At 40.3% G+C, this 16571-nt stretch overlaps 1 protein-coding gene and 1 non-coding gene across 4 annotated transcripts in view; one reads left to right on the top strand and one right to left on the bottom strand.

Moving 5' to 3' along the window:
- Window positions 1-1965: 1965 nt before the first annotated feature.
- The window catches only part of LOC149068595 (uncharacterized), a 32518-nt gene continuing 17912 nt past the window's right edge, over window positions 1966-16571 (top strand). Inside the window, exons 1-8 of one of the 3 annotated variants that reach the window (XM_089250963.1) lie at window positions 1966-2656; window positions 7378-7459; window positions 7664-7954; window positions 8052-8462; window positions 10104-10415; window positions 15340-15804; window positions 15899-16252; window positions 16342-16425. In XM_089250963.1, the coding sequence (XP_089107089.1) occupies window positions 7387-7459; window positions 7664-7954; window positions 8052-8462; window positions 10104-10415; window positions 15340-15804; window positions 15899-16252; window positions 16342-16425 (1990 nt within the window). In that variant the 5' untranslated portion in view covers window positions 1966-2656; window positions 7378-7386. Of the gene's footprint in view, window positions 2657-7377; window positions 7460-7663; window positions 7955-8051; window positions 8463-10103; window positions 10420-15339; window positions 15805-15898; window positions 16253-16341; window positions 16426-16571 lie in introns of all 3 variants that reach the window. The other 2 variants (XM_089250964.1, XM_089250965.1) reach the window with 2 other exon arrangements.
- On the bottom strand, window positions 6190-6262 carry TRNAK-CUU (transfer RNA lysine (anticodon CUU)). Its single transcript has one exon. It is a non-coding gene; the product is annotated as a tRNA-Lys (tRNA).

Here is a 16571-nt window from a genome sequence, read left to right as displayed (position 1 = left end):
TGTGATATAAAGGGTTGCATTAGCTATCTGGGCGCCATGTAAATAACTCAGTGGTCAGATGGCTAAATGTGATTTTTTCCAAAAACATTGAGTTGTTTGCATTCTGGAGTCTCGTTTGTCAAAATTTTGGAAGATGGCAAAATTTCGTTCATCTCTTTCGGTTTATGGGAAACCAACGGAGGCAAATTGCAATAAAACAAAAAGCCACATTTTGGCAAAGTATTGTTTACAAATTTGCTCTCGTGAAATTTTTGAAAACGTGATTATAACAGTTTGCCATCTGAGCACAGAAATGTCGTTCTATGTGAGTAATTGTGCTCAACTCATTTCTGTGACTCGCAAATGCTGATGGAAAAGATAAGAAGATATGATCCTAGAATGTCTACATTGTTCAGCTCGATGCTAAGATTATCAGAATATGCACTGATAACATTCAAATGTGCAAGGGCGTAGCCAGGGGGGGGGGGGGGACTTGGGGGTCTGGTCCCCCCCCGAAATGTGAGAAAATGACCGAAAAAAGGGAAAAAGATGGCCAAATCTATTGTTCTGTCACTTTGGTCCCCCCCCGAACGAAATTTCTGGCTACGCCCCTGCAAATGTGTGTTGACTTCTTCTCAGTATACTTTCTCTCAGCTTAATCATGAGGTCTTCAACCTTTTTCCTAGTCGCGAGCACTGCCTGTACCCATCATCAAAAGACAAGTTTGACGTACGAATGCATAAAATCAGGTCCGTGAATGCAATTGGTACAAGGTGTTTAATCGGGACGTTGATAAAGAGTGCTCACGAGCACGAAATTAAACACGGGCATGGGGTACTATGGGTGCTTCAGGGGAGTACCGAGTAACAGGTTGAAAATGACTGGCTTAATCTTTCATGCATTTTACATGCAATAGTTCAAGACAGGGGTGTAGTGTGCCTTCTCGGGGCCCTGGGGCAAACTTTTCCTTGGGGGCCGTTTTGAAAGGGTTACTATTATGCAAAACATGGGCGGAGATACGGGGGGGGGCATTGCCCTCCATCGTCAAAGGTGGAGTTGACTGATCTAATGTATATATGTATATATGAATTGACATCATCATCATCATCATCGCGCCCCCCCCCTACTTCCAAGTCTATCTCCGCTTTTAATGCAAAACAATTTTAAACTTTTATGGGACCCTCCATTTAACTCGGGGGGGGGGCAATGAGCCCCACGCCCCCTTATCTCCGCCCATGCTCGGGGACCAGGAGCAGCGCCCGGTTGCCCCAGCCTAGTTACGGCCCTGGTTCAAGACTTTCTAAAAGAGAAGTGGAGGTACATCTGCAACAGGGCCGTCATTTCAACTTTTTCCACGGGGGGAGGGGGGGCAAAGCACATGTACTCAATGTATGTATATATATATTTACCATTTTCAGTGTATTTTCAAAAGCCGGGGTGGGGATGGCCCCCTCCCTAAATGACGGGCCTGATCTGCAAGGAGATTCTGAGGTCGACATGAATTAATAGGGGCTCGTGTGACGACAATTCTGATTATGATTGACGCAAAAAATCAGCTCACTATGGGGCTGTATTAGATTTGGCTTCTTCCCGTAATACCAATTGCCCCCGTCTTAAAGAAATTTCTGGCTGTGGTCCGGTCTTTTCGACCAATGGAAGCAAACAAACACGAATTGAAAAGGTGGTTTCCACCTAAATTAAGGAACTCATCAGAAAGGCATCGTAAAGATTACTCCCGGAAAAAATACATTAGGAAAAACAGACCAGTTGTCTAATAATAATCTTTGTCCACAGCTCACATATTTTCCGAACTACCCCCCCCCCTCCTCCCCCACAAAATGTCGACAAGGAGTCTGTTTTACAGAAAACTCGTTTCCACATACCACACACCACATTATGACTATAATAAAAGTAATGGCGGAGAGATTTCGGCGCCAATCCGGTCGCCCGGAAACGACAGGTTTTTCCAATCTTCCTTGGGGGTTTGTGGTTGTTTTCTTTGTCATACCAATGCTTACGGGAAGTAAACAAAAGAACTAAAGGATGTTCCAAGTCACAGACTATATTGAGAAATGTAATTCTAGAATAAGTATAACATTCGGGAGGGACATGATTTTTTCTGAGAAAAATATTTCTATAAATGGATGAATCAGATGGGAAAGAAAAAAAATGGTTCATCATCATCATCTCTACCTCTATACTGAAGATCCTTTCATTATCTCGTTCTGTGGGGACCCCCCCCCCCGAGCCTTTTTCCCCCTTTCCCCCCGAGGCTATTGATTCCTTGACCCTTGAAGCCATTTATTATCAACAAGCCCAAGAGAAATTTATCTTCAAGATCTTTACCAGTCAGTGAAGGAAGAAGAAGAACAACAAGCAAAACAACAACTTTTTCCACTGTAAATACACCAACCAACCAACGTAGAAGGAAGGTACGCAACGCACAGTGTTTGTCCGTCGTCGTAGTAATTGTTTTTGGTGTGTTTTGCCGGTTGTGGTGACGTTTAAAAAAGACGTCATTAATAGTGTTATCCATTCACAAAGATCATCGTCACCAGTTCGGTCACTAATTTTCAGTGATAAGTACTGAAAAAGTGAGTGTTATATAGCTTTTGTTTGTTATTTATAGCCTTCATTTCAAGACGTCTGTTATTACAGAGGATTACAAGTTGTATTGGTAAGTGTGCACGATCATTTTTTCTTTGTACAGTCAAACTCGGTTATAACGACATCGAAGATTCCACGGAATTTTGTCGTTATAACCGAGGTTGACGTTTTTTGTGATCCTTTTCGATGAGAAATGAAATCAGCGACATTGAAATACTTTGCATGAAGTTTTCATTTCTTTATGGGGTGACCAATTCCATCGAGAAAAATACTGAAAATTGGGATAATTAATACGGGACATCACCGATTCTCGCCAAACATGTTTTCAAATGTCAACGAAATTACCAAATATTATCCATAAATAACCATTGGCGAGAAAAGAAATTGCTACAGCAAGTCTGCTAAAATGTATTCCCCCCACGGAAAAACACATGGACTTGGAAAACTTGCGAGATGAATATTTATAGTCATATTCATTATAACACGATTTATAAATTATGAAAATTACCTTCATCCCTGACTCAAAAAAAAAGATTGAATAAGGAATGATAGTAATTTGGAATTAAAATAAGCATTGCTGAAAAAAAAACGGGACATTCATATAGGGAATTAGTCGGGACAAGCAAAATACGGGAATGTTTTGTACCCTCTGGTTACATGTCAATGAGCAAGTTGGAGCGTCAAAAACATGCAGTAAATCTTTTCCCCAATGTTTGGTATGAACAGAACGACAGACGAACACTCCCCGGATGTGATCAGCTATAATCTTGGGAATTTCTTGGAAAAACGTCACTGAAACGGAAACAAAAAATAAGTCACTAAAAATTTGTCGTTATATTATTTAGGCCCGTAGCCTGAAATTTCGTTGGGGGGGGACCAAAGTGATGGAACAATAGATTTGGCCATCTTTTTCCTTTTTTCGGTCTTTTTCTCACATTTCGGGGTGGGGGAACCAGACCCCCCCCCCCGCGCTACGACCTGGATATTTGAGGTGGCTGCCTTTCATCGAAATTATAAGCAAGGTTCATTAACGTTATTCTCTATGGCAGTGGTTCTCAACCCTTTGGAAGCCCGGGGCCCGGTAAATCTTTTTCGCGTGAGGCCCGGTCATACACACAACTAAAGAGAAATTAATGGGAAAAATGAAACTGCGAATCACTCACGGCCCGGTGTGACTAGTGTTAGGGCCCGGTACTGGGCCGCGGCCCATGCCGTTGAAAAACACTACTATATGGGAATCAGTCTGGACAGCCAATTACAGTAAAACCTCGATAAGTTGTTACTCGAGCTATCGAGAAATTATGAGGGCTTAAGCGTCACACCAGTAGTTTTACCAGTTAGTTTTATACCAGTAGTTTTTTTTAATTTACGCTAATCAGAGTTAGCGTAAATGTTAAAATAGTTTCTCTACAACGAAAAATTACTGTACATAAATATTATATTTACATGACATTTAATTTTGGTGATTTGCATTTTTTATCACTTCATGGTACAAATGAGGTAATCTCGAACACGGGGCAAAATTTCGACTGCCGTGAACAGAGCACAAAACAGGCATTAGAGAACCTCCTAAATTGGCGAAAAAATGTCTGGTTCATCAAAGAAACGTATTCTGTTTAAATTTGAATTAATGGGGGGGGGGGGGTTCGGGGGTTCTCGTGCAAGAATTAGGTCCAGCTCGGACAGCCCCTAACCCTTCAAGAGCTTCTGTCAGTGGAGATGATGTCCCTTTCTACTTCCACGGTGTTACTTTATTTAAGATGTTCCGTTTTGGTATATAAGGCTTTTATGGTCACTTTTAAACACATAGCAGTGTTGTTATCAAACTTTTTCGTCAAAGGAAGCTGTAGAAATCATCTGTTGCTCTATCTCTCAAACTAAAATTAGCGACGAGTAACCGAGGGTTTAATAACATTGTTATCTATGGAAGTCGGTTGAGACGGAAGAAAAAATGACGATTTAACCGAAGTGACGAATTATCGAGGGTTTACAGGCCCGTCATTTAGGGGGGCGTTGCCCCCCACCTCGGCTTTCGAAAATACACTAAAAATGGTATATATATATATATATATATATATATATATATATATATACACATACATTGAGTACATGTGCTTTGCCCCCCCCCCCCCCGGGAAAAGTTGAAATGACGGCCCTGAGGTTTTACTGTATTTACATTAGCCGAGTTGTCGTTATAGCCGAGTTTATGAAAATATAAACTCTTTCTTTAAGCTTTCGTTCGGTCAGCGACGGTTGAAACTGGGCTCAGAGCCACGAGTGAAAAAAGGAGGCTCCAAAATTATTAAAAATTTCATTCGCACCGGAATTTTATTACGATTATATTTTTTTTACTTCAAAATTTATTTATAGTTTTTTATTGGCAGTCAATTCGATTTGATTTTTTCAAATTTCACCTTTGGAAATTTTTATTTTGGCAGAAGTTGAAAAGGGCCCCTCAAAAATATTCGGAACCCAGACCCTTTGCATCAAGGTCGCAACTAGAAACGAAAATTTACCATGTAGAACTCCTTAATACACTAAATAATAATATATGAAGGCGTCTTATTACCATGTCATCAGGTGCCAGCACCCATTTCGGCACTCTCTCTCTCCACAATTTTAAACAGAAAAAAAGAGTAAACTCAGCACCGTTCCTGCCATTCATCACCCGTGGCACCAGACCCATCCACCCTCTCCCTAATTCTGTTTTGCTTCTGTTTAGCTTTTTTTTAGCAGTTCTGTTTTATAGTTGGGAAAAATTACTTTTGTGGCCGTTTTTTATTTGTCGGAGTAGTGGTGAAATCTATTGTGGAAATTGCAATAGGTGACGTCACCAAGGGTGCGCGCAAGCGTCCTCGTTTCTCAGTTTTCAAATCTGGTAATTCTAGTCTAGGTGCGTATATATGTTAAGATATATAGTGTTATCTGATTTTTTTTTTCAGTACTGCCATCTATATTTCAGAAGTGAAGTGAGTGAACTGTAATGATTGAATATTTGTACCGTTTGTATTCCTGTTACTCTCTGTGGCGAGACTTGTAACGGGAAGATCGGCTCTCGCATTTGCACCTCGAAGTTGAGGGCCACAGAAAACCAACCGCAGCCGACCACTTTTGCGGCGACGGTAGGGTCCGAGCCCAGGTCCTCGCAATGCGAGTCCGTCACTATGACCACAGTGGATATCAATTGAAGTGTTTTTTTTTCCTTCTTTTTCCCTTCTTTCAAACTGAGCACAATGAAAAGAAAATGCGGAAATGAAAATCGCGCGTTAAAATTAAGAATAAATGCAAGAATATATAATTCCAGAATTGATGAAAATTCAGAATTTATTTTAAAAAAACAATTTCAGAGAATTTCCAATAATTTTGGATGAAATTGCAGAATTCCAAAAATTATTCCTTTCTAGAGGAAAGTATAGATTGACAGAATTGGGGAAAACTCAGAATTTATATGACAGAAATTATTGTTACTGTAAATGCGGGGCCCGGTGAGACTGCACCTGTCACACCCACCCCCACTTAAGAGCGGCTGCTTTGGCCCACGGCATGCAATAGATTTGTCTAGCCCTGCAAAGTAAAAAAGTTTCTAGAAAAAAAAAACCGCAGCGCCCAACGTGGGGCTCGAACCCACGACCCTGAGATTAAGAGTCTCATGCTCTACCGACTGAGCTAGCCGGGCACGTCTCTCATTGTTACGCACAATCAATCCAACACTATCCGTAAAACCTGCAGATGGTGTTTTTCGTATTGATGAGGTTATCAGATATGACGAAAATTTATCATTTTGCTCAACAGCCCATTTTTCGAATGATGCCGAATAGGCTTCTTCTTATCTAATGAGATCAAAGCTAATTGGATGTACTTGGTGTATTCTGATCCATAGGCGTACGCAGAATTTTCTCGGGGGGGGGGGGGGAGGGGGCTACGTTTTTTCCTGTAAAATAACACTATAATCTCGGCTTGAGGGGGGGAGGGTTAGAACCCCAAACCCCTCTTGCGTACGCCAATGTTCTGGTCTCTATTTGATGAGCGCTAAAATGAAGAGTTCGGTTAATGAGAGCGAATATTTTGGTAAAATTTCGAAAATATATTTCAATATATTCTATAAAAACTGTATAAATGCAAAAAAGATTAACATTTGTTATCTCTACTTTCTAAGATTGAGCACTTCTTGGCTCTCTCCCTGTTCAAGGATGCTAATCAAAAAATTATTTCTTGTAGGCGCGGTTCCTTATTGTGATGGGGGGGGGGGGTGCCTGGACCCGCAGAGGTCCACGTATTCACTATTGGATTTCATCAAAATAGAAACGCAGGGGACAAATATAGCTCGTTTAAGAGTTTTACGGTCATTTTTTCAATTCATTAAACATAGAAAGATTTTCTAAATAATTTCATTACATATACCAAAATGCATTTATTGTGCTTGTTTACACCAGTGTTTCGCAAAGTGGATAATATCTCCCCTCTAGTAGGAAATAGAATGGTCCAGGGCGGGGGGCGATAGAAGCTACGGGTACAGCATAGGATCCTATGGGTTCGCTTAAGTTACGGGGTGGTGAGAGAAAAAAATTTCTTCAGAAGGTGTGGCAATGGAAAAAATGTTTGAGAAAATATGGTTTACGCCATTTAAAAACACATTAGCTGGAACTATCAAAGAAATATAATTCACCATTTTGAATGTCCTTTATTTCCTTAAACGAGCAAATGCTAGATAATTTCGCTTCTCATACTATTAACACAGTCGGACACTCCATTAAAATGCACCCCAAATTTAACGTGAATTACATTTTGCAGGGCCCGAATATGAACGTCGATGGTGAATTGAAGAAACGTGCATTTCTGCTGTTCGCATTATGCGTACTCTGTGATATCGCTGGTAAGTACACCAAATATTCTCTATAATAGAATATAATTTATTCAAATTTAACACTTACCCAAGCACCCTTCCCCCCCCCCTCCTCGATTGCACTAATAAATAATAGACCGTCGCACATTAAAGGGTCTATTATATTTAAGATTCATGTATGAATATTGGATTTTTTTTCTACCATCTAATTAATTTCTATGTACGTGTTATTAGACTCGGAGTATACGTGGGAAATGGATGATAACAGTCCAAGGATGCATACAGTAAGCTCTCCACGATCCATACATATTGACGACGATGGTTGTACGTCAGGAACATGCACGAGAGAGGAGGACTGTTCCATACTGACATCCATACACCACAGAGCCACAGGATCTTGCGCGACGAGGACATCAGGGAAATGGGTCTGCTGCCAATTAAGGAACCACCGGGAATCGACTACTCATTTTTGGAGTCATGATATGGATGGTCCGTCGACTGAATTACCATCATACTCAATGGACGGTAAGTAAACATGATCGAATACTATTTTAGGTCGTCAAATAACCCTTTTCAATGATCATATTAATCACTACATCCTGGTGGTCTCTTAATTTTCTAGATTTTTCAGAGTGGATGGAAGTCTCGACTCCAGCCGCAGAATCTAGAAGGATAACTGCTGACTACAGGGGAGTATGCTTGATCGGAAACTGCGTCAGAATTGAGGATTGTCCGTCGAGCGGACACGACAGGTTTCCGCCATCTCCCGATGACGACTGTGGTGACAAGTGGTCATCGGGCACGTGGGTCTGCTGCGTGCCATCATTCGATGCCAATAGTTATACCGGTCATAAACCGTTTGTGTCATCTACTGCCTCTATGGATCCGTCCGTTCCACATCAGCCGGAGGAAGAGGAGGACACCATCACCCTGCCTTCGTGGGACGAGAAGAGGAACGATGTCGTCGATCCAGAGTCTACCAGTCGGATGGGAGCTTACAGATACATGGGATCGCCATACGCGCGTCATGATGGTAAAAATCAATTTTGAAATATTTTTATTTTTGGTTCGATAACGTTCAATAGCGTTCCCAACATCACTCTAGAACTATTATTATTATTATTATTAAAGTAATAGTTTGAATCTGTTGTTATATCCACATAATTTGTTTGAATCTCTTCTTTTGATGCTGCCATTCAATGGCGCGGATGCATATTAAGTTCGTGAAGCTCGAATGTTGGAAATTTTAGCTGATCCCATTTCGAAAAATGAAGACTTTAACATCCACGTTTGTGTTAACTAGTATCGCCAGTCTTTATGTTAATATTATTGTTGCTATTATCACCCGCTAGTAATGGTGGGTTTTGCGATTTTCTTAAAATACAATAAACGCGGAAGTGTTGTTGCGAGGAGAGTACGTGAGGCGGCTGTGGCTGTAGTATCTACTCCAGCTTATATCTCTCCTATGGAGACAGAGCGAGCGGAAGTATGTTTGGTGATGGAGTCACTACGTGGAGCGCTCGAGTGAGGTTTCCGTCAGGTCCGTTGGTTCAATTCTGGGGAGAGAAACTAGACAGAAAGCTCTTTCCCGACGATGCTGAGGTGATCATGATAGATGGCGCCTTCATTTCCCACCTAACTCTATCGGTAGTAAATTGCCGTATGGTGATATGACCGAACTGGTGTGAGGTGAATTAGCCAATACGTAGATAATACAGGGTGCCCCACTCACTATTGGTGACTATTTCTTCTTCATAACGAATGTGAAAACCCTCCCGTGAAATTTTTTGTTTTGATGGATTCACTATGGATTTTCTAAGACATCAGATGAGAGAGAGAGAGAGAGAAAATTGCTGAAAGTTGCTACCGTTCAAATGTCCATATGTTTGAACGCGAGTATGTTTCCTTCCATTGCAACGATAGTCAATGGCTTCCTTCTAGAACAGTGATTCCCAACGTGGGCGTTAACGTCCCATGGGAGGCGATGGAATACTCCAGGGGCGGTAGAAGCTACCGGTTTAACATAGGATCCCATGGGTTAGATTGCGTTGGGGGGGGCGATGGGACAAAAAAGGTTGGGAAACTATGTTCTAGAAGATGGATATATCGAAAAAGATTCTACCTCCAAGAAGATTCCTTAAAAATATATTGAAAAAGATTCCATCTTGAGGAAGATATCGAAGCCAACTTGACGAAGGTACCGAAGAATATTCTTTGAAGAATAAGATAGATATCGCGAACATGATTTCTTATAGAAGAACATGATTTCTTATAGAAGAACATGATTTCTTATAGAAGAACATAGATATCAGAAGAAGATTCCTCAAAGAAGAAGACAGATATCAGAAGAAGATTTTTTCAGGAACATATGTAAGAAGATTCCGTGTTAGAGAAGATATAAAAGGAGAGATAGAATGATGTATGATAATCCTTTCTCCTTATTATTCGAAATGGGATCTTCTCCGAGAAGGAATCTGCGCGCAATTGATTCATTGCCGTGGAGAATATTATAATGAAGAAGTCACAATGAGCCACGGATAAAGAGCCTACTGGATAAAGAAATTTATCACGGAACGAAATTACTGGTGTAATGCTTTCCCAACACATGGAGGGTATAAACGTACTCAAGTATTTAATTATTAATTGATTTTTTTTTTTTTGTGATTCTTTATAGACTGGGAAAAACCGGAAGAGTCTCACCACAGATACGACCATCATGATCATCATGACCATCACGAACATTATGATCACCATGACCATCACGACCCTCATGATCATCATGACCATCACGACAATCATGATGATCATCATGACAATTATGATGATCATCACGGCAACCATGATCATCACGATTCCCATCAACCTGAATCTACTCGGCATCACTCGGATTATTCAGGTCGGAGCTCTGAGAAAATTATAACAAGAAGTGAGAACTGGAACAACGGCAATAAGCCAACAGGAATAGCTCTTTTCCCTTACAGCACCGGTAAGTGTAAACATTCATCGTGGTACATTGAAATCATCCTACCTCTATAGAAAATATTTGCATTATAAATTTGTTCATAACGAAATGCTCATGAGTGTATAAGGGTTTTTTTTTTCCTTTTGTATTATCCTCTCCGACATTATCGTAATCAGTATGGTCATTTAGCACTTTTCAATGGAGATCCTAAAGACGTGAATGAGCATGAACGCCTTTTTGATCATTTGATCACTATTGCAGACTACGCTTCCTTGTTTAGAATATCTCATCCCGTGTCCTTCAAGACAACTTTATTCAATCTTCTCTTTCTAATCATTTCCTTCAATCATCCTTGGCATCGTAAAGCATGGATACGATTATCTCGTCTGTTTTTCACGATTCTTTTGTCCCCCCTGAATCTGAATTCCCTGCCTTCCTGGAACACCATTAACACCAGCTAACATTGTTATCTTCAAAATGGAAGTTCTCTCCTTCCATCGATGTATAAGAAGCGCCATCTATCTTCGAGTTGCAAAAGAAAGTTTCGAAAATTTGTTAGATTTATGCGTGTCGGGCACCCAGGCACGACAGCGTTTGTTTTTCTTTATGGTTTCGACAGAAACGGAACAGCAATGGCGACAAATCACGACGTACAGCTGCAGACTTGACAATTATACATTTGGTATACACTGAGTGGCCACTTTATTATGACCCCTGACAATTTTAAGCATATGATATCGGGCACATGTTAACATAATACTTGAACTCATACTTTCCATTGCAGATTCGGTCACGAATGTTTTTAGGGAACAGACAGAAACACTGAAAGGGGGGGGGGAGGAGTTTCGGTTCAACCCCGCGTCATAAAAAGCTGCAAAATGATTTACAAGTTTTTTACAGAATATTTTACTTGCTTTGTGCAATACTTTTTTGCATTTTCGTAAAAATAGCACGTAAATTCACGAAGATATCGATGCTTCTTATAAAAGTTCCATCGCAAGTGTCTTTTGCTTACAACGTGCGCAATTTTCAACCAATTTTTGTGAAACTCACAGAAGCTAAAAAAGTTAAAATGAAACAATTTAGTGTTCCACGAGACATGAGCGTTTTAAATATACTTAATTACGCTTGCGCAGGAAATATTAATCTATTTTTTCGTGATTTGATTGCCAGATGTATATAGTGTAACTTATACAAACATTCCAGTTGAATATCGTGAAAATTCAAAAAGATGACAGAGTGAGCAGTAATTCAAGTTACGTGCTGAAAGTAACTTAAATCGGAAAATCCCTTATCATCCAACTACTTTCTGTTAGTAACTCAAATTATAGCTCACTGTATCACCGAGATCTTTCTGAATTTTCGTGATATCTGAAAGAAATGTTTATATAAGTTGTTCTATACAGGTTGTCCAGTCTTATCGCTATCCAACGGCTTATACAGAATCTAGATTTTTGTTCAGTCCTCCACTTCTCTAACTTCCAATAAGAAAGTTGTTGCCCTGTCTCTCCCGAAGCCAACAAAAAATTTCTGTGTTTCCAAATGCAATGTTCGCTGAGATATTTGAATTCAGAATCAGAGGGGGGAAAAGGAAAGAACAGCATAAATGAGGGAAAGAAACGTTGTAAGTCAATTTACGCTATTCTTTCCTTCTTTTATTCTCGGATTTTGAATTCTAATATCTCGGCGAATATTGCGCTTGGAAACATGGAAATATTTTTTTTTAGCCTTAGGAGAGACGGGCAACAACTTTCTAATTAGAAGTTAGAGAACAGGTGAACGGTTTAAAAAATTTTATTTAAACTATTCATTGTTTTTTTTTCATTTGAACGGAATTTAAGATGGGTGACATTATTTCACAGATTAAGCTGACCATATTTGCTCGAGAAAAATACGTGAAATTGAGCTTCGAAATATGTGACATTGCCAATAATCACCAAAAATGATGCCAAAAGTAAACAAAGTCGCCAATTCGTGCTAAAATCACAGAAAAGTCGCCAATCGAGGAAAATGAAGCATCACTTTAAATTGCAGTGAATTAAAAAAAAAAACATGACAAATGTGGAAGAAATATTGTTATTTGTGGTCGTGATTATCGTAATGTAATTTCTGAGTCGGGAAGATAATTTTATTCGTTGATTTGAAGAATTAAAGTCAAGTTGGCTTCGTTGAAAATACGTGGAAAACCGAGACTATCCTGGGGGGACGCATGGTCCAATTGAAAGTTGTCTCTAATGCCAACAGTTCTGGAAATAGCCATTGTACAAAGATAAGAGTGAACAATATCGCCTTCAATTTACGTGCTGTCCTCACGAGGATGCAAACAAGCATTTCACGGAGGAAGTGAAATATTCTGTGAAAAAGTTACAATTCATTTGCCGAATTTTTATGATACAGAGTTGAAAACCCAACCTTTTTTTAGTGTTTTTTTAAACATTTGTAATCGAATCTGCAGCGAAAAGTGTGTGAAAGTGCAGTAAAACCTCTCTTAACGGACACCCACTAAGACGCGGTCACCTCTCTTTTACGGTCAAATAATAATTTCCTCCGTGTATAATATGAGTATGATTTTCACACCCCTGATTAACGGTCACCTCCTCTCTTACGGACGGTTTTTCTTTGCCCCACCGGTGTCCGCAAAAGAGGTTTTACTGTATCATGTTTATGTGCCCAAAATTACAGAACAGTGTGACGCCACAGTTCACTTGCTTAAAACTATCAGGTGCCTCACAATAAAGTGGCCACTAAGTACTTACACAGGTTATTTTTTTATGTTTAGACCGTTTGGCAATTTTGTAACACGGACTCGTTTTAAAATTTTGCACATACAGATACAGTAGAGCCTCTCGATAACCGACACCTTTGTAACCGAAAATTTTGTCCGCTAACGGGCGAGTGTCCGTTGTGGAGGTTCCACTGTACTGGCATCGCTTGTACGTAAACAGGCGATATTTGGAATCACGTTAACGAGTCATGTAATGAAAATGTGTGAGAAAGAAAATCAATAAGACCGGTGATTATAGTTTTTGGTGTTAATTAGTGATAACTGGTAGACTGGTTAAGCCTCAAGGTAACCAAATAACCCGAATGTTACGTAATATTTCAGTATTTAAAATTAAGTTTAGTCGTATTCTCGTCTCCTAAAAACATTTGGCTGATACCTAACTTTTTTTTTTTCCCGATTTGTCCTCTATTATTACACACGGAAGAAAACTGTTGACCGCTGCTGTCACCTATCAAATAAGAACAAAACTACTAAAGTAAAATAGTTTTTTTTCGTTGAAAATCGGCATGCATAACCAAAATGAACAATATGGTATAATATATGCCGTAATATATATATATATATATATATATATTTCTTATTTGTACTCTGTTACGCATGGTAGCTACTACTTCACCAAACAACAACTCTGGCCATATCGCTATATTGCAATTTACTGCCATTAATGAGACGAAGGCGCTGCCTATCGGTGGTCGCCTCAAACTCGTTAGGGAAAATATCTTACCTATATCCTCCCACGGCTTCGAACCCAGGACAGCAACCTTCACCGTGGTAGACGAGCATCTTACCACCACGCCGCTCGGATTTGCGTGGTAGCTGGGACCTCCTGCTTCGATGCATCAGATGAAAATTTTTCCAAGTAGTTTTTTTTTAAGTACAATTGGCTGTTGGTTTGAAAACCAGTGTGCAGCATAAGAATGAATGTATGGTTATGATACGAAAAATATATATTTTCATGCTGCACACAGGCTTAAATTTCATGTGCCCGTAACACCGGTTGCTGTGTTCGTGTTTGCTGCGTCAATCATGCATCTAGATGCGTATTGGCGAGCACTGGGGCCGAGACTGTATATGGCTTGAGCGTTCTTTCTGAGATATGAAGCGTTGTACTAACTTCCATTCGATTCCTCTATTTTTCTTACCGACACGATTGAAATTTTTTTTTTCTTTCCCACGTGAATACAAATTTCAAAAGCATCCCTCTCTCAACCCGTAACAATGCCGTCCTCAAATTATGTAGTGACTTTGGAAATATGGGGAATTGCTCCGTGGACCAGCGGCTAAGGTTGAGCTCATAGTGGAGCGAGGAGGTACTAGTTACAAGAATTGCGACCAGGAAGGTAAAAATGCATAGGGTTGGAGGAAAGAGATGCCCGCTCATAGTAAAAAAAAAGGAGGAGGATAGATAAAATGGCCGGAGGCATTCTGAAATGTGAGAGTGTGATGATGATGATGATCATGATGGTGATCCCTCCGCAAAAGAGGGAAAGAAAAAAATGGAGAAACAGACTAATCAGCAGACAGCGAAAATCAGCAGGTAAAAACAAATAGAATTTGTTTGAATTACGCACCTCGTTGAGTGACCTATTCCTCACTTTCGCCTCACTGCTCCAGTGCGTGCGTTGTAGAAAAAACAAAATACAATTTTTTTCGTCGCTAGTCCCTATTATGTACTCCCGTACCTCTTGGTCGCCGCACTATGTGCACAGCCTAGTCTAAAGAATGCTGGTCTTACCTATTCACCTATTCACAAATCTTACGCTCATTTATAATTTTCGGACAGTGCACTCTACAGATTTGGCGATTAGTCTCTTCCGGTGTCGCATGTTTTGCGGTCTGAAAATGAAGAGCCAACGTGATTGAAAGTGGTGTCTGTTCTTGCGCAAGGGATGCAGGGAGACAATGAGCATGTGCAAAATTATGAATCTAAGATTTCGCCAAATGGTCTTCATATGTTAAAAGACGGTTTTCGTACAACAAGATGATTGAGAGAAGTCTTTGAAAAATGCAGACATATTTTCTCTCCCCATACGTTATAATTCAATTTTTTAACTATTTGGATATTTCTTAAACTTTCTTCCTGCAGCCTCACGTTTGGGTTCAGATAATTTAATTTGATGAATTTCACAGTTTCTAATTTCATTTAACACTTTAAAAATTTAGGGAGAAGATCAACGTCACCGGAAAGTGCTGATAGGTTCAACACCTATACCGCTCGCAAACCTGAACACCACGGGGAATCCGACAGCCACGATGATTGCTATCCAGGCAAGTGCATAAGGCACAGAGATTGCTCATCTTGGGACCACGTGGTCACGGAACCCGTTGGTGCTTGTCGACGCCAGAAAGACTACGTCTGTTGCAGAAACGTCTACGAGGACGGTCACCACACCAATAAAAGACATGAGACGAAACCCTATGTGACCAGAGCTACGGCGAGTAGGATACCGGCACGATTCACGGTTGCAACGTTACCCGCTAAGCCGACATCTTGGCCTACAATGACTACGAACAAGTTCCGTGATAGATTGACAGTTGCTACACCAACAAGATCAAGCGGAAATTCAGGTGGCTTTAGATACACCACTGCAGCTCCACCTGTGAGATCGACAAAGAAGCCTAACGTTGGTAAATATAATTTTTTTTACATGAATATAATTGGTATGTGGACCGCGGAACTGTGAAAAATGTATATTGAAATAGTTATTTCTGTTTTTTCTAGAAAAATGGCAACTGGAACCCACGCAGGAACTCCCGACCCCCAAACCCGGAATAGGCAAAAGTGACGGTTGTATAGCCGGCGATTGCACGAGGCATGAGGACTGCACGGGCCAGGACGTCGTATCTCTGACTCCCACAGGACTGTGCAATAAACGGCCCGGTCAGTGGGTCTGTTGCTTCCTGGAGTCGCCAGCAACATCGTATCGGAGAACGGTCTCTATGCCCAAGCCGGTAACAGAACGGTATTACCCGACTTCTGGTACTCGGGATGGTCATATCAACCCGAAACCGATCCGAGAAACGGTCACAACTGAAAGGTCTCGGACCAGTCTTGTATCGAGTCAGGAATCGAGAGGTGAGAGCAGCGCTTAGTATCGTTAAAAGAAATTTATAAGATCGGTTTTGAAGGTTTAATTGCTGATACTTTCTTTCTATCTTAATCAGAATGTGGTGTCCGTGGAATTTCCAGCTCTGAAAACCGCGGTAGAAGAAGAAATTTCGACTCCAGTGAGAATGATTTCAGATCTAGTAAGTAATAAAAATTTAGTTAAATTTAAAACATTATTTGGTAATAATTACGTAAAAAGAAGTGACATAGTTTTCGCTTCAGACCTACACACACGTGTACCTCATTATTAACGGCTTTAAACGGTTTTCAATTATTCTTTTCTCAA

Source organism: Pholcus phalangioides, unplaced genomic scaffold (genome assembly GCF_987345545.1).
Source record: "Pholcus phalangioides strain wild (caught in Gottingen) unplaced genomic scaffold, Ppha-v1.0 ptg000024l_1, whole genome shotgun sequence".
Classification (NCBI taxonomy): Eukaryota; Metazoa; Arthropoda; class Arachnida; order Araneae; family Pholcidae; genus Pholcus; species Pholcus phalangioides.
This window is presented reverse-complemented; position numbering and strand designations above follow the sequence as displayed.